This window comes from Eublepharis macularius, chromosome 1 (assembly GCF_028583425.1).
Source record: "Eublepharis macularius isolate TG4126 chromosome 1, MPM_Emac_v1.0, whole genome shotgun sequence".
NCBI classification, from domain to species: Eukaryota; Metazoa; Chordata; class Lepidosauria; order Squamata; family Eublepharidae; genus Eublepharis; species Eublepharis macularius.
Genome location: NC_072790.1, coordinates 58,899,850 through 58,919,026, shown reverse-complemented (window position 1 = coordinate 58,919,026; position 19,177 = coordinate 58,899,850). Strand labels below are relative to the sequence as shown.

Here is a 19,177-nt window from a genome sequence, read left to right as displayed (position 1 = left end):
CTGGTACCATTAAATTATGACTAAAAATCAAATATAAATATCCAAGAGGGGTTATGGTTCAATGGGCAATCATCTGCTCTGCATGCAGAATGTCCCAAGTTCAGTCTTCACCATCTCCAGCTAAAAAGATCAGGTAGAAAGTGATATTAAAGGGCTCCACCTGAGACCTTGAAGAGCCACTGCCATTCAGAGCAGTAACCACGATAGACTGACCTTGATAGACTAATGGCCTGATTCAGTATAAACCCGCTTTCATTTAATCGGAAAACTTTCCACCAACCACCAAATCCGTACCACTCTCTTGTCATCTCACTCTTTATTCAAGCACACCCAATAATGCCAAACTCCTCCAAAAGTTTCAGATTCACTCAAGATACACTCCAATATCTGGCATCTCCAGTTCAAGGCTCCTCATAGATCAGCAAAGACTTTTCTCAAACTGAAAACCTGAACAGCCCTATCAATCAAATTAGAAATACTAAGTGCTAGGTGAATGTCTGATTTGGTATTAAGCAATTTCAGAATGTCAGTCATGCAGACACCATTCACTAGAAGCGAAGAAACCCAGAAGAAAATTACATTTTCCAAATATATCCAAGAGTGTGGGCATTTTTTTTTCGAATTGGTCTAAAAGCCAGGAAGAGTGATAATATTAATGAGATATGGAGGTAGCCAAGAAGTGGCTGCCTGAACAGAAAACCATGCAAGGCCAACAGCCTTCCTACCATTAGACCATACAAAAATAATTTTGGCACAAGCTGTTGTTAGACAAATTTCTGTTGAGAAATAGATGACTTTCATTTCCAGTCAGGAATGGATATATGGCATGGGAAATTAGCATTTTCTTTCATTTACCAGTAGAACAATTTCCAGAATTTACTAGAATTTTGGCGGCTGGGGGGGGGGGGCGCTGTTCCGGTCCCTCAAATTATTATGCAGATACTCAAACCCCTGCACATAACTTCTGCCAGGCCCTGAAGTTTGCAGCCAGATTGTTAAAATCAAACTAGCTAGCCAAAAAAAAAAATCATTCATGTTTTCTAAATGTGGCAGCTTTTCCACTCCAAAGTAAAATTAAACATTAATCTTATCAGCTTCCATCCAAGTAGGGATAAAGCAAGGAATGCTTTTCCCAGGAACAGCTGGCCTACAGGTAAAATCAACATGAGGAAGCGGAAGGACAGATCTTCGCAGGTAAGAGAAAAAAATACTTGATATGGACTTACAGTGCCATCCTACACAGAGTTACATCATTCTTTGCATCATTCTAAGACCCTTGTTTTCAATGGACTCTCTGCTTAGCACTGCACTGTTAATGCTTTAAATTGTATTGGTTGCTACAATATTCAATATTTTTTCTAGTAAGAGGGTAATATAGTTTTATATCCCATATTTTCGCTACACATCGTACTATTTTTACAGAGATGAATTATTGATGTAATGGTTGGTAATATCTCAGAATAATTTACCTGTTTATTTCCAACACATGCACTCCATATTTGCTTTCAATTCTGTATTTTCCAGGTTCACTTGCAGGAGTAATCAATTCTTCATTTTTATACCTAACAAAGGAAAAGAAAACATACTGTGGTGGTAAACAAATGGCAATGGCAAATAAGGTGGAATTAGTACTGTTTGCACACAAAAGAGAAAGAACACAGGCTCTTTGTTCGGGTTTTAATGACCTTTTGCAGATAAATAGAAAATAAATTATATTATAGGAACAGGGAAGAAATTATGACATTGTAAAATGATTCTTACTGGCCCTTTTCTCAGAATTTTTCCTCACAAGGCAATCTAATTAGGCTTCCTGTACCTTGTTGTGCAGAAAAGGAAATTCAACAGGGTCAGCTCCTCTAACACTTCCCTGACAAGATCTGCCTACTGTAATTGCCTCTCCTCTTTTCAGTTAAAGGAACGGTACTTTCTAATTGCATCCATAGCATTGCATCTAGTTGTGTGAATTTTCACACAGGAGGGAAACCATTTGCCGCCTCCCTGTGCTTTAATGACCAACAGAGATGGGGGCCATTAAAAGCTTACAATACCAAGTCTGTATCATGAGATATTCATCTCTGGCCTCTAGCTCCATGGTTAATGGTAAAACCCAATGGTCAGAGAGTTCAGGTAACCACCTCCCTATAGGGTTACATATACCACAGTCATAGTTGCCAACAGCCACTATCAGCTCCCAGACAAAGATTCCCTCTTGATCTCAGAACTAAGAACCAACCCATACATTATATGAAAACTTACCCAGCTCGATGGGCTCTAGAGTTTAAGTATCCAAGAAGGACCCTTTCCATTTGGATTCATACAAATTTTGATTTTTGCTCCCTCTCTTCCCCCAACTGACATTTTTTGAAAATAGTGACCAGAGTTACATAGAATAGTACAGCAGTTAACACTGGCTTTGTTCATACCAGAATATCTGGCTGCTGTCCTCCTTTATTACAGTTCAGTGGAGTTTTAGCTATTCATTTAGAATTGTGTAAGACATTAGAATAGACATCATATGGAAGATTTCATGGTACATCTCTACTTATTTATTTCTAAGCAATTAGATTAATGTGTATTATTTTTATATTAATATAATTAAATTATTAATACTTTCAAATATTTTACATTTTAATGTCTTATTCTTTGAAAACAAGGAAGCATTCCACCACAGTTCCAAAGGATTTTGCCCCCAACTTGGTTTGACCTTTTAGAGCAAAAAGGAGATTAATTTTTTTAAATCATCCTTTTGAACAAAGAAAGGGCGTCCTTATCCTGTGATTTGTGTTTGATGGATTACAAATGGACTTATGCATTGTCCTTCATCATTTATTTTGTTTTTGTGTGATTTCCAAGAGTGCTGTCTAAATTATATGTGGCAATGTTTCCTTTCTGGAATTAATTGGTTTTGAATTAGATTTGAAGTTAAGAGTGTTGAGATTTTAAGTTCAGAGTTCCGCAATATCCTCTGTGAGTTTGCAGTATAAAGTCTAAAACCTTTTGCTCCTTTAACTGCAGTGTCAACAGTGGCCGTTCAGCATACCAGGGAGGATTATAAAAGGTTTTTAGCATAGCCATTATATATGTGACACTGAATAGTTGGGCTACAACTACCAAACGAAAAAGCTTAACAGCATTTTGAAATACTTGGAAAGGATCAAAGTCTTACCATTGTACAACAGGGGTGGGAAATCCTTGAACAGTGAAGAATAACTTCACAGCCATCTTCTCCCAAACAGTATGAGACCGGAGCCGTACCAAAATTTCAGGGGCTCGGCTTATACTCTCTTCCACTGCATATCTTTCCAGAGCCATCTTTTCCTCTACCTGTGATGCAATAGAGAGAGAAAATATTAAAGTAGACACAAAAGAATTAGTTCAGATGTATGTAAGAAGGAAAACAAGTATTTGTTGGATTTTTCTGAGCATGGCAGAAAAATGATCTTAAATATGCCCTGTTTTCAGGAAAGGTTAAAGAATCTGGGACTTTTCACTTTAGATAAAAGATGACCAAGGGGAGAAAGAATACAGATTAATAAAATTAAGCAAGGGGTAGAGAAACAGACAAAGAATTTTGTCTCTGACTCCCATAACACTAGAACCAGGGCTCCCAATGAAGTTGGTGAATAGATTTAGATGGAAAAAAGGAAGTACTTTTTCACTCAATGAGTGATTAAATTGTGAAATTCATTGCCAATGATTGTAGCAATGACTACTAGCACAGACAGCTTCAAAAAGGGATTCGACTGATTCCTGGAGGATAAAAGCATCAACGGCTACAAACCATGAGGACTGAAGACTCTGGTTTAATTTGCACAAGCGTGAAGTGACCTCGAAATACAGCTGAAGCCAAAATGAAGAATCACCCTTAAGCTGAAATGTGTGGTCTTGGTTAAGGATGGAACAAAGATGCATTTACCATCCTCTGTATGGTGACCTTATCCAGTTGTTCTCTAGCAAGGAGTCTGGCTAAGCGAATCTCTTCTTCCAAGGCAGACAACTCAGTAGAAAACCGAGTTTTTCTCTGTTCGCTCACACTAGCGGTTTGTTCATGACTTCTGTATGACCAAAATAAAAAAAAAATATTCAGGATTTGCCTCAAAGCTTTATATTATTATTGAAATGCTGTAGCAAGCAGGTTATCATTATCATTAGCAGAATTAAGGAGATATTGATCCTTTACAATGAACTATTTATCCCTCTCATTATAATGTAACAAAAAAGGATGTTCAGAGTTCTTTTTCTTTCCTTAAGCGTCTGTTTCAGATATCCAGGAGACACAGCCCCCAAATCTAATTCATATATGCATTTTCCAAGGGTCAAGCAGAGGTTAAACAGAGTTTTAAAAAAATTAAGAATTCCAGCCCCACCCCCCCTCAAATCTCCTTCACCTCCCTTTTTTACCTCTGAATAAGTTTCCATGCTGTAGCAGGAGACGTCTCTGAAATAAACATTGTTTATTCCTTTGTGTCTCAACTCCCCTCTGCCTAGCAACAGAGAACATGGTTATCACTAGTACACCACTTTAATTTAGTCTGAAGTAAGTTGGATTGTCTGGTTGAATTCTGCAAGGACAAGCGAGTAATGGCAGTAGTCCTATAGTGAGAGTCTGATGAGAGCATGTTGCAGTGTTTAGACTCCTTACTGGACATGCTTTAAGCTGTGCTTTATTTTCAACTCTTCAACAATGCATGTGGCTGAAGAATAAGAGTAAGCTAGGTTATAACCTGAAAAAGCCGTGTCACTAAGAATGGTGGAATACCTGCACAAAGAGTGGGTGGTATTACAAGGTATTGAAAAATATAATTCCAGATTTCTTAAATATCAAGAGTTAGTTTAACAGTGTAACAGTTCAGTATAGCCAGCCTATTTCTAAATCAGATGTCTAACATGAGTTTGAACTTCAGTGATCAGAGAATGATCAGAGAATGATCACTGGAACACAGATAAGAGAAACAAATCCCCATGTTTCTTTAAAGAGAAAATTCATCTTGTTTGGGTTTTGTATTGTTTAACCAGGCTTCTAAGTTAAGTACAATTCATAGCATGTTTCCGGTGTTATGTGGCTTCAACAAAAGATAACAATGTTTACATGACACAGTTAAATCAGATCATGTGATAGCATCCCCTCACCAACATGCATGACAAGTGCCCATCTGATGCAACCAGCCTGTGTGGTCAAACCATTCTTATTTTACTGGACCAAAAGCCAACTACAAGAGAAAAACAAAGTGCTGCCAATAGCGCCGGGCATGAACCAAAATACGGACCAAAGTTTGTCATGAACCAGGCCAGTTCATAGTGTGTGAACTGGTAGTTCATGGGAGCTCATTTCTCACAAACCGTGATGAAATTTAGCCCAGTTCGTTTGGTTTGTATTTTGGTTCGTCACTGCAGACAGACAGCACCAAGCACTCAGTTTCCTAGGCAACAGGAGGTGGGCTCTCTGAAGAACTTCTACTGACCCAGAAGTGAAGTTTTCATGAACCAAACAAACCGTTTCCTGAATCACGGCAAGTTTGCGAAAGTTCATGGTTCATGGAATGCAATGAATCACAAACCACCAGTTCATGTCCATCTCTAGATGCCACCACTCTATGAATGAATCATATGAAATTGTAATGTATCTTGTTCTGATTTTAATGAATATCCTCAAATCTTCAAATATGAATTATCTATTTTTGAAGTGCAATTAACATTTGTCTTTCATTCATTGAAATCTTGGTGTTGCCAACTGGCAACTTGAGATCTTTAACTTGTGCAAAGGGGGAAAATGATGATGTCTCCATAATTCTACCTTCATCATACATCGTGTTCATGTTCTTGTATTTGTTGTACAGTACGTCAGTGGGCATACAGCCACTCACAAAACAAGAATAGTGTTGTCAGCATATTTATTATAGGAGTACATCTCTCGGCTGAAACTGAGAAGTCACCTTAAACCCCCTGGTGATAAATAGGATGTGAGGAAGATAACTATATTATGAGTAAGTTGCCAAATTACAGTTTAGGCATTTAGTAAGACCACAGTACATTTGCTGAAAGGGGGAAAGAAGAACTTGCATTGAGTACTGATTCATATTTACTCCACTTTTTAAAAGTCTATTTTCAGTATTGGCATAGGGCACTATGAGATTTATGAGACAGCTGATGCTTTGGTATTCCAGACATAGTAAATTAATAAAGAACCTGATGAAATAGAAGTGCCTAATCATGTTGAAAATTTTGCCAATAACCCTGAACTTTCAGAAGATTTTGAAAGTTTTTTTTAAAGGTAGACAGTCTGGTTTGGGAACTTCATTGCCCTGCTGTCACCATAAAACTGTCCCCAATGCACATTCAGTGATGCGCATGACAGCATAATTCTCCATCATTACAGAGATAAGATGGCATTTCATGTGAGAATTAAGGAAACCAGATGCTTACTGTTAAAGATCTGGTTGGTAAATTTAAATCAACACGTGTACATCTTGGTAGCTTCTTGACTCATGAATGTCTCTCTTCCCACAGTCTCTCCTAGTTTTGCTTGGATATCATTCCCGCTGCCCTTTTTCTCATGCGTCTGACAAACTGCATTCTTCTGCAGCTCTCCTTTTTCTAGCCCTCTCCTTGTCCCACTGCATCTCTCTTGGCCTTCAAAGATCCCTTTCTCCTCCTTTTCTAGCCCCTACTGCTTCTCACTGGGACAAGAATAGTTCAGCCAGTGACAGCCAGAGATTTCTTCTTCCTCAGCCTTCCTGTGATATTAAGATAACTCATCCAATCATTGGTAGATGATTCATCATCAACACTCCTATGACTCCCTTAGTGCATTACAGTAAGAAAATGGCTGAAACAAGAGTTACCTTCTCTGGAATACCTGTGACTCCTCTTCAGATGAGTCATGAAACCTCCGGGCACAAAGTCGACAGGTTGTTTTTCCAAAGCTGGAAGATGGCTGATAGTAAATTGCCTGTCTAGAAGCAGCCCTTTTAAAAATCAAAGCAATAGTAAATTAACATAATGTGGACTTGAGGTTTCTATTTCTTCCTGGGCTCATTGATTCATTTGTTTATGCACAAGTTTAGTATCTTAGAAAAAACTGGCCTGGTACCTAGACTGATCACAATTGTAAAGGAAGCAGGTTCAGACAGCTTAAAAGAAGAAAAGGCCTACATTTGTTTAATGACAGCTGGATTTAAATTGAGAAGCTGAAGAGATCCTTTTTTTAGCCTGAATTTGAATTGAGAATTTACTCAGCACCTCTCCAGCAAAGAAGTTTTGTTCAAATAGACTAGTAGTACAGGATATGCAAAAGATCACGGACATCTCAATCAGAAGAGATTTTCCATTAGCTCTTCTTAACTATTTAGATGAGGAGGAAAGTGTCATCTGAGGCATGTGATATGACACCAACATTCTGAGAGAGCAGGGCACCCTTCTGCTCCAAATAAAGCATGATAACCAAGTACAACCCCACCTCCAAACTAAAATTCCAAATTTTGGGTAATGCTGTGGGGCCTCTTAAACTTCGTATCATTTAGGGCCCCAGTGTACCTTAATCAGGCCCTGCCAATAATAGAGTTTCTGGGTCATTCAATGACCTTCACACTGCACCCAGGTCAACCAGACCCTGATTCTTTCCCACTCCAGTCAATGCTAAGCATAAAAATCTTTCGATGGCATTCATGTACCATGTAAGTAACAAGGGAGGCACAACTACATTGGAACCCTTAATATCAACCTTATCACCCAATATGTTTATGCTGATGATCACCACAGAGTTTGGCCATCAGGACAGGCATGCATCACTTGTGACAATCAAGCCTAAGACAACCTACAAGTCTGGTTTTGTGGCCACTCCTGTGTTTTAATATGCATGCACAAACACACATGCCATATCTGAAGTCTGGTGGCTCTAATTTGACTTTATAGGTCAAACGTTGAGTAGGCTTGCATTAAGCCAAACAGAATTCTGAAAAGCCATTTCCACATGAGGGTAAAAAGTGTAGTACTTACTTTCTTGCTGCATATTCCTGGAGCAAATACCTTGTCTCAATATTACGATAGGACTGGTCAAAGTGCTTGAGCCTCTTTTGGTAGAATGGCACTCTCTTAGACGACATGTTGGAATCTGTTGCTGTTTATTGCTCCTCTAAATGAAACAGCAACAATTCTATTTAGCCAAGGCTTTCAAGTTCACTTCATTGTTTCCCTCACAACTTCATGCTGAAATGGGATGCACCTCCAAAGTAAGTGGCTTACATCAATAATACCCATTGCTGTTACAGTATAACAATAGGCAGATTGGATTAAGTAGTTAGGATCATATGCTAAGAGCCAGGTCTTTCAACCTCATGCAAGTTTACTTGGAAGTAAGTCCAACTAAATCCAATTAACCCTACCACAAAGTAAGTAGATTTGCTATGCCTCCCCACCGGAGTTACACCCTTTGAAGTCAATGAAGTCCAAAATGCAGTGGCGTGTGTCATCACTAGAGTGCCCAGTACTGCACATATAACAGCGGTACTGCACCAACTGCATTCGTTACCAGTGGAGTACCGAATCAGATTCAAGGTTTTGGTATTAACCTATAAAGCCCTATGAAGACTGGGACCTGCATATCTTTGGGACTGCCTCTCCCCATATGTGCCCCAGAGGATGCTCCGATCTGGAGATAAACAGCTATTAATGGTCCCTGGCCCCAGGGAGACCCGCCTAGCATCAACCAGAGCCAGGGCCTTTTCGGCCCTGGCTCCAACCTGGTGGAACACTGTCAAATGAGATCAGGGCCCGGCAGGATTTGTTATCCTTCTGCCAGGCCTGTAAGACAGAGTTGTTCCACCAGGCATATGGTTGATGCTGGGTAGGGCCCCCGCTGACTGAATAGAAATAGAATGGAGCCCTCCCTATCAGAGCATCCACCTCCAAAACCTTTCCCTTTAAGAATTTTTCAGTGATGGTTGGATGAAGAATTCAATTACATACTCCGTAACATACATATTTTTTAGTATATTTACTGTGATTTTAAATTGAGAAACGGTACATTTTAACGTCTATGAATGTAATCCACCCTGAGCCTGCTGGTGCAGGGAGGGCGGAATAGAAATTGAAATAAATAAAATAAAATAAATGGTCTTAGAAAAGTATAGCTCCACTTAGGATTAAACTGGTACTGTGCTATTTATAAGTTGTCCAGTATATGACAAAACAGAAGGAGCAGCAAACTTCTAATCCAGGAGGGCGTTGATAGTATTGAAGGCTTATGAATTGGTTCTTTTTCTGTTATTGACTTACACAATATTTACTATCTTCTCTGAAAAAATATGGTGTTTGAACTGATGCCAAGTAATACACGTGTGTTAGTGATTAACTTATGCTGGATCATTCAGTAATACTTATTATTCATTGATATTACAGTCAGTACCAAAGCCATCTAATGACTTACAGTGCAATCCTATGGAGAATTACTCCAGTCTAAGCCTAAATTCAAGGGGCCTAAACTGGAATAACTCTGCATAGGATTGCACTGTTAGTCCCATTGAAAGCAACAGAATTTAAGTTTGTTGAGACTAACTGATGCTGATGGTTCAATGGAAATGTTCATCCTAACTAACTGATCAGGGTCACTGAGTAATAAACAAAAATGTAAGAATTTCATTTGAGGAGACTTCAACTATCACAACTAGGGCTATGTGGAATACATCATAAAACAGATATGTGTGTGGTTATCAGATACAATTATTTACGTGGGAGGGTTACTGGTCAGCCTTTTACCAAAGCAGAGCTTTCTGTCCCAAACTTAGGGCTCAATCTTCATGGAAAACAGACATAGAAAAAAATAGACAAGCGAACTGACACTGAGTCTACAAATCCAGAAGTACCACAACTTATTAGCAGTGTGATATTCTCAACAAATTGCCAGATGAAGTTCCAAATGTAGGCTATATTTATATTTTAACAGAGAGCCATCGCTTGATTGGCATTGCAACTTTAATCCAATGTGTCAGAAAGAGATATGGCGTCATGAACATCATTCCGCTTAAACAGGTAGATAAAGATTCTCATCAGGAGAAACATATTCATTATGAACAACTGCCCCATCCAAGAGACTGGTCTAGCATTGCACACACAATTCACAATTATCTGAAATTTTTGCATGCTTGTTATGACAGTGCTAACTGAAAACTTTTTGTCTTTGGGGAAAATAATCAGAGTGGTCTTTCTAGAAACTGTTCAGTTCCTCGGGCATGAGCCAAAGAGCAAGAACAGCTGTTAGGTAGCTGTTTGGAGCAATTTTGGGTCCCTTTGAGGATAAAAGCGGGGTACTAAAACCTCAATAAATAAATAAATGAGATACATTACATCTTTCTCACTCCATCACATACTTTTAACATAGCAAAATAATATTAATCCTGATGCACACTACACAATTTTCACATTTTTTCCTAAAGTGCTCTCTGCATAGATGATGCGCAATGCTAATGGGTTTTATAATTCTGAATGACACAGAACTTCAGATGTGGATGATGCCGGTCTACCATGAGCAAATAAATCAATTTTTAGATAGTGCAGCTGCTGGCAGGACTCTGCTCGATTTCGTTCATCTTCAGTGCTGAGTCTATTGTACATACACACTTTTAGAAATACTTTATTACGGACAATGATGATGAATTCTGTGGAATGCATTGCATAAGCTCCATCCCAAAACCAAAGAGTTTGAGAAACAAAAGAAGGGCATTATTGAGGAGCTTTTGGAACCCTTTACTGACAATGTTTGATATTATGATATTTGTTCCTCTCATATTTTGTAGCAATTTACTTTGCTTTCACTATACTGTATTAATGATAGTATTTTTGGATATCGATGGCCATTCACTGTTGTTTGTTCTTGGAGTTTTCAGTCAGAGATATATTACCTCTGAATGACAAGGCGCCTCTTCTCTGCAACCAAACACCATCTCTCTTTCTTATCAAATGCTCCTCTACTGAAATGATCCATTGTCATCCGTGGCCATATATCTGGAGAGTGCTCCAGCCAGCCAGGTGTTGCCAAGGCAGGAGATTGCTATGTAAATTTTCTTACACCTCTTGTAAGAACAGAACAGATTTTATAACTTCTCCAGAATTCTTCAAAACAATCTTACACCGTGAAATCCTAAGCAGAGTTACTCCAGTCTATGCCCATTGCAATAATCACCATGGATTTCAATGGACTTTGACAGGAGTAACTCTGCTTGGGATTTCACTGTTTATCAAAACATATGCACAACAAAAATAAAAGTATTGCCTAATTTCATTCCATGAAGAAAGCATTCTGCCCCTCATCTCACAGTATTTTGCTCCTGTTTAGAATGCTTACTCAGTTCCAGTGGTTAGAGAGCTATGTTACAAATTGTAAGCTCACTAATCACATTTGTCACTGGGCAGTCCCTGGGTATACCTGCAGCTTCTTCTGCTTCTGCTCACTGGAGGAGGGAGCTAGGTAAACAGGACTTTCAATAACCACATTAACTCAAAGGACATTACAGATCAAATTAATGGCTGTTCCTTCCGTCATTCAGCTCCTGAATCCACAGGCAGGCTTTTTCCACTCCAAGAGATAAAACTTCTATATCTTGTAACAAAGAGCCAGTTTGGTGCAGCGATTAAGAGGGCAGGACTCTAATCTGGAGAACTGAGTTTTATTCCCCACTCCTTTGCTTGAAGCCAGCTGGGTGACCTTGGGTCATTCACAGCTCTTCCAGAGCTCTCTCAGCCCCACTCACCTCACAGAGTGATTGTCGTGAGGATAATGATAACAAAAATTGTAAACTGCTCTGAGTGGGTGTTAAGTTGTCCAGAAAGGCAGTATATAAATTGAATGTTGCTGCTGTAATTATTATTATTATTATTAAATGTTCACTTATATGAAGATGCCATACTTTATAAGTTATGCTTTACTTCCTATATTCCAGCCTTACTTTTTTTCTTCCCTGCCTGATTCAATCCACAGTCTCATCTATAGTTAAATTGTAAGCTTTCTGAAAGGTCTTGTTAAATTCCATGTAAAGTGCTTAGTTTAAAGTGCTATATAAATCACCTTCATCATAAAGCACGATTGGGTTTGATCAATATTAACTGCTTCCTATAGGTAGTAGACTTCACATTGAATCAGAACTAAACTAATTCCTGTGCCTGGTGTTAAAGGAAACTACTTTGCTATTGGTTTGTGTACATCCAAATCCTATAGCTTGGATTCAAAAGGCTCCATGGATGAAGATTCTTTCCATCAGAGGAAAGATCTCTGTTCATGAAACTTTGGATCCCACCCAATGATGGGGGGATGAATATGGAAATGTAGATTCACCTGGCCAAATCCCAATATATATAATCACATCCTGCCTATTTAGAGTCCACCTGAATTTGTAATTGGATGTACTAGTTCATCCCTTCCTGTTCTAAATAGCTGGGTTGCACTGCAGTAATCACTAGAGCAGACAATATATAGTACAGCAAAGGTAATTGTGTTACTGTGGCATGCAAAGCCATTTCTAACCCTGAAAGGAACTCTGGGACAAATTTCTCCTTAGGTTAGCTTCCCACACGATATGATACGGCTACATTGGTTTCATTGAAAAATCCACATCAATAGTGTACAGAAGGAACTTGATAGCTCATCGTCATCTCTTCACGAGGGACGGAAGGCCAACTTTATTTCTCAGATAACTGCAGAAGAAGAGGCAAGGTCATCCATCTTTGCCTTCTAAAAAACCAGAAAGGGACTAATACTTTCACTGACTATTTTTTAGACCACAAAGAGACGTCATAGATTTTTTCACACCTTGGTTTGTGTGAAAATTGAAAGCCCAATAAATATCTTGCTTGAGCCCCAAATATTTCACATCTGTAGCTTTCTAGCTAACTTGAGGGAATATTAGTTAACAGTCATTTTGTTGCATATGAGGATTTCAGATAGAAAGGAGCATACAAGGATTTATATAATCAGGGCTTTTTTTCAGCTGGAACGCGGTGGAATGGAGTTCTGGAACCTCTTGAAAATGGTCACATGGCCGGTGGCCCTGCCCCCTGATTTCCAGACAGAGGGGAGTTTAGATCGCCCTCCGCGCCTGGTGCAGAAGGCAATTTAAACTCCCCTCTGTCTGCAGATCAGTGGGTGGGGCCACCAGCCATGTGACCATTTTCTCCAAGGGCAACCCACTGAGTTCCACCACTTCTTTTCCCAGAAAAAAAGCCTTGTATATATTTATATCTAAAAGACATTCTTAAATAAATCCAGTTTCAAAAACAAAATCTATGATATGTAGTCAGCCATTTCATGTAGTTATACTACAAAGATATTAAATATTTCAGTCTTTAAAACCAATCAGCATCAAATACCAGCTTGAAACACTGCACTAATGCTTTTGCAACACTATAATTAGGGTTGCCAACTTCCAACTGGGGCCTGGAGATCTTCGATAATTATAACTGATCTCCAAACAACAAACATCAGTTCCCTTGGAGAAAATGGCTGGAAGATGGACTCTATTGCATTATACCCTGCTGAGCTTCCTCCCCTCCCCAGAGGAGATGGCGACTTCTGAGGTAATCTGCCCTCTAGAATTATGGCTGTCCAAATTCCACAGTCTGGCTTCCACTTTTATTTGTTTAAACTCCCTCAGCTACCCACAATCAGTAAAAGAGGAGACACACGCTTTATCTAATTGGTGGGTAAAGTGTAAGCTTTGTGTTCCCTAAAGAGTTCTTATTTGTGGCCCTACACAAATAATATGGTACTTAATGGTGAGGTAAATATAACATCCTTTACACAGCTATTTAGACTTGACAGACAAAATGCAGATGGAACTGAACAACAAATATGTATTTACAGCAAATAAAGTGGAATACATTAAAGGTTTAATGTAGAATACAGGCTATCAACTGCAATCCAGAGATTTTATGCCCCTCCGCCCCTGTGCATTAACACATTGACCTGAGCCTAAGTGAAACTTCTTAAATTGAGGCTGAAACTGAGGCCTTAAATCGAGGCCTTCGTTAACCTCCTTAAATTGAGGCTGAAACTGAGATCTTCAATTGAGGCCTTCCCATCCGGTGGAGTTCCAGGGGCTCTGACTGGCTGGCAAACTGGATTTGGAAAAGGCTTAGATCACCAGGATTAGTTCTGAGCCCTGGAGGATAGGTGGGATTTTGGGGTTGATTGCCACAATACCCCACTGAGGTTCTTCCCCTATCCAAATCCCACTGTACTGAGGATCTGTCCCAAACCTACAGAAATTTGTCAACCTAGAGTTGGCAACTATAATAGAGTTGTTTGCTAACTCAACGTGATTGAGAAGCCAAGTCCTAATGAAGTCCTAATGCCAAGTCCTAATGAAGAAATTCTATCACATTTTTATTTATCTTAGGTGTCCTCCACAGAGTTTTAGGTGGCATATATGGTTCTAACCCACCTCAATTTTATCTTCACAACAAGCCTGTGAAATAGGTTAGGATGAGAGAGAGAGTCACTAGCCCAAAGTCACCAAATGAGCTTCATGTTTTAAGTGGGAAAATGAGACCTTCCCAATCCTAGTCTACTATTCTAACTATCACACTGCCTCTCAATTCTGCTGAAATCTTTGTGCAGAATGATAAAAAAAATACTTGGTGTATGTTCTATTGGTAGAACTTAGATAAGTTTCATGGTGGTGAAAAGTGCCGTCAAGTTGCAGCTGACTTATGGCGACCCCTGCTGGAGTTTTCAAGTAAGAGACTAATAGAGGTGGTTTGCCATTGCCTGCCTCTGCATAGCAATCCTGGTCTTCATAGAAAGGTCTACACTAGCAAAAATAAAAAATCACCAACAACAACTATTGCCATTGTTCTGCCCATGCCTTCTTGAGAATTCCACCACCACAATGTGAGCAAATCCATATAAAATAATAATGCTTTCAACTTGCAGTATGCTTCACGCATTTTATACAGAGCCACATAAAAGTTTCAGGGATTGAGTTAATTTGGCAATCTGGAAATTCAGTCAAATTTATTTGAGAAACATAATCCAACTAATCCTTGATGCATCCCAGCTGATGGGTTTAGGATCCTTAACTACTTGAAGTTAAGAAGGTAAGGACACATAAGCATACACAAGAATGCAATTTCAAATTAGTAACTGCAGTAAAAATCATCGTATGTTCTAATAAAAAAGATAAATATATCAGAGAAGCCACATGAAATAAAAGACATACCACCTAAAAAGTAGTCTTTAAAAATGTATGTATAATCCATGTGCTTTAATTAGCACTTTACCTGTGCACAGTGGACATGGTAGAGAGCCAATGTAGTGGAGTGGAATGCAAATACATCCCCTGGGGCAGGTGCATATAGCAGCATCCTCACCACTTGCCAAGTATGTACTTTTAGAGCAGGCCACAATGATGTAATGCCAAACCCCAGCTGGGAATCCTCAAAGCCATAACCTAGGAGGGTCCTTAGGTTACTTCTGCTTACAATAATCCTGGTTGTAGGCAGGGCTTGTAGGAATGGCATCCTATGCTGGAGAGGGAACAGACAGCCCATCCAGTAGTCTCCTACTTATGAAATACTAGCCTCAGAAGGATTGGAAAGGATCAAATCCAGATCTAGACCACCATAAACAATTATTAATGTGAAGAAAATAGTAATCAGTTGCAGAAGTATAATAAGAATATAGGAGAAGAAACCAATGATTGCTTCTGGTAGGCAAATACCTCCATTGTTTTCACGGTTCACTGTAATTTGCCAGTTTGTGTTTTTTCCCCACACAATATTTCTCCCTAGGTTTCCCAGTATACTCTGAGATACCCAAAAAAGGATTCACAAATGACTGGGGAAAACTCAGTGAATCAACTGCTCTTGTGCAGAATATCTCTACTGACCATAATGGATGGATCTGTGCATCCAACCCATTTGAAAGAATACAGTCAGCTGGACAGTTGTTATTCAAGAATCCAGATCAGTAGACCACCAGTATCAAACTCAAGGCACTTTTGGATGACTGCCAACTTTTTACAATAATTTGTGTCACAGGGAATATACTAGGACCCATTCTTCTAATGCAGAGCTTCTCACCCTTATTGATGTCTATGCATGTCTTATTTTAGATATACATACATATCTTATTTTAGATATTTGCATAGATATACAAATAGGCAGGACTTTGGGTAGATGATGCTCACCGGTACTGAGCACTGGCACATTTGGGTGGGAGGGAGGATTGTGGAAATCAGTGCAATCTTATATGAGAACCAGCATCTTTCTGATCATTTTAAAAAATTATGTGCAAATAGGGGCCCATAATAAATGGATGGGGAGGACAAGACTTACACTAGCCTATTCAATCCACCATAAGAATAAACAAATAGTTTCAGAAATTTGCATGTATATATATATATGCCACACAAACATACACAAACATCATGACATCTTGTTGTTGAGGACAAAAAGATGAAAATTTTCTTTTTGTTACTATCTTGCTCTGTATATTTTATGGCATATAGGTAGGAATACAGTTGTTAGGTGGGGCAAAGTAAAAGGAAACCCTTGCTTCCTTTGTGTGAGAGCCAGTTTGGTGTAGTGGTTAAGAGCGGTGGCACTCTAATCTAGAGAACCGTGTTTGATTTCCCACTCCTCTGCTTGAAGCCAGCTGGGTGACCTTGGGTCAGCCACAGCTCTTCCAAAGCTCTGTCAGCCCCACCCACCTCACAGGGTGATTGTTGTGGGGATAATAATAACATACTTTGTAAACAATTCTGAGTGAGCATTAAGTTGGCCTGAAGGGCAGTATATAAATTGAATGTTGTTGCTGTTGTTATTCTCTTGTCTTCCTTCCTGACACATACAAGGAAATCTACCCTTTCCTCTTTCCCTCCACTTACCTCAGGCAACAAAGTGAAAGGGGAGAAAGGGACGTACGTGTCACCATTTTCTCCATTTCTCAGCTTGTACATGGGCATTGACTGAGCATGCTCAACCAGCATTTGCCCCCAAGCGATGGATGGGTACACCTGCTATGCGTAGTCATCACTTGCTACATGCTGATCAAGCCCTCCTCATCTAACCCATACATATTACACATGCTAGTGTGAAATAGACTTAGTAGAAGATCATTGCCTAGAAGCACTCTGCATTTCCTTGATAAAGCTTTTAAAATGCTACTATTCATGCCAGCTCTTAAAATAGTGAGCTATTTGATCAAACCAAAGGCCCTCCTGAGCTACTTGATGCTGTGTTGATGCTGAATAATAGTTAAGATGAGATGTTGCCAACATCCTATACTTATGGGTAGGGTACTGTGGAGTAATGGCCCCTAAGAGGCAGCAATGGGACCAGGAACCATTCTATTATGGATATGCAAAATTGGCAATTCACTTGCTAGATACATATCTTCTTAAAATAAGTCCCTTTGATAACATATAAGGGAGAGGAGCCATGGATTTGGGGGGAAAGACAGTACTTCTGTCAGGATTGCAGGAAGTTTATATGCATTATGCAGAGCCAGGAAGAAGTGACCTTTTATTTTCCTCTTGTGGCCTACAAAAGATCGTATTAATACATGCTGACAAAATGCTATAAATGGCGTCAATTTTATTTGACTACATGCACTTTAATAGGGGCCCAGAGGCTAGCTTGGTCTACAAATTCATGGCAGACTAATTTGTATTCATCTGAAAAAGTAATCCACCCAGCTCTTCACGTTCAAGAGGGATTTGCAGCAGATGCCTTGTTAAATTTGGAGATCCCAGATACTCCCTTTCCTTTTCACTAGACATCCAAGAGAATCAAACAAGGAGGCAATGAAAAGGGGAGCTGTTTCCAGTCATCCATTAGCCTTCATTACAGCACTTTCATTGGCTCATACCTATGCCTTCTTCGTTCACGTCTGCTGTCTCTTTCTATAAGGCATCAGAGATCAGACATTATTTCCAACACACTGGGAATTTTCAAAGATACTAAAATGTATCAAGCATCAACAGAAGACAACAGTGGATAAGAAATCTATCTTTTATAAATCAAAACTCAAAATATCTGACAGTCAGAACCTGGAGACTTTTATTATAGACCAATGGCTTTTCACTTGTTGCTTGAAAATAATTCCTTGACAAAAGTTATAAACTTATGCCTATTCAAATATCTATACTATTAAATTAATAAGCCACAAATATTAATACATTTCCTTGAATGTATTATCTTGAATAAAGAAATTATGTGTTTGTCTTTTGTATGCAATATATATAGCATACAACCTCTCATGTTAAGTTCTCGTTGACTTTACCCTGGATTACTTTGGTCCATTAAATTGCAACCCAACTGATAATTAATCTGTTTAAATCCCACTGACTCCAAAAGGATTTTAGCAGCCATCCGCATGCAGCGCTGTGGTATTCGTGTATGCAAAATGAAGAGGAAAAGATTACATAAGATTTCCCATGATAAAATGAACAATTAAGTTAATACTTATTTACATCATTTCACCCAGGAAAAAATGCAGTAAATGTACTTCCTTATAAAGCACTTCATTTCTCTTTGAATAATGCATATAGTTTTTAAAATGAACACACACCTACCAGAAAGATGTTAAAGTGGCCAAGCAGAGGGGAAGAGCAGCCTTGCCCAGCTTAGCAAGTTCAGGGCTGAGGAAAACAAAAATAATGTCCAACTCTAAAAGAAGGCTCCTGCCCTTTCCCTCCCATTTATGGACAGCCATGGTGCTATATATAGAATCCATTGAGTTGCTTCCACAAACCAGAGATGTGTCTAATAAGCATCAAAGTGTGATTTAAGCAAAAGGACATCCCCCAGGTTGCTACGTTTGGAAACCTGGTACCCTCTCATGGTGGAATGAGCAACAAATATAAACATGCATTACTGGCCTGTATTCTGTGTTACAAGTAAAAATGTCCTAAGGAAAAATTAAAGAATTTTTGTAGATGCCCCTTAATATCCAGTTGTTGAATTTGCAGCGGTTAAAAAAAAACCAATGAAGGGTCATTATGTTTTAAAAATCTTATTAGTATCGACATGAGATCCGCCTGGTGCCTTGAGCTGTAAATTGATCCTCCCTGAAGGCTCTTTAAGGGCTGCCTGGATTATAAAAAACATTGTTGCCATATGTTAAGCCATATCATCTAAGTTAAAAAAAGCCTTGTTAACATGGGAAGAAATCAAGGCCAGCTCCTCT

The 19,177-nt window shown here is 39.1% G+C and overlaps 1 protein-coding gene across 2 annotated transcripts in view; it reads right to left on the bottom strand.

The window, feature by feature from the left end:
• The window catches only part of MYOM2 (myomesin 2), a 105,265-nt gene extending 86,620 nt beyond the window's left edge, over positions 1–18,645 (bottom strand). Inside the window, exons 1-6 of one of the 2 annotated variants that reach the window (XM_054982628.1) lie at positions 18,564–18,645; positions 7,996–8,131; positions 6,843–6,965; positions 3,917–4,055; positions 3,167–3,324; positions 1,470–1,562 (exon numbers count right to left, since the gene is read on the bottom strand). In XM_054982628.1, the coding sequence (XP_054838603.1) occupies positions 1,470–1,562; positions 3,167–3,324; positions 3,917–4,055; positions 6,843–6,965; positions 7,996–8,102 (620 nt within the window). In that variant the 5' untranslated portion in view covers positions 8,103–8,131; positions 18,564–18,645. Of the gene's footprint in view, positions 1–1,469; positions 1,563–3,166; positions 3,325–3,916; positions 4,056–6,842; positions 6,966–7,995; positions 8,132–18,559 lie in introns of both variants that reach the window. The other variant, XM_054982636.1, reaches the window with a different exon arrangement.
• Between the last annotated feature and the right edge of the window lie 532 nt (positions 18,646–19,177).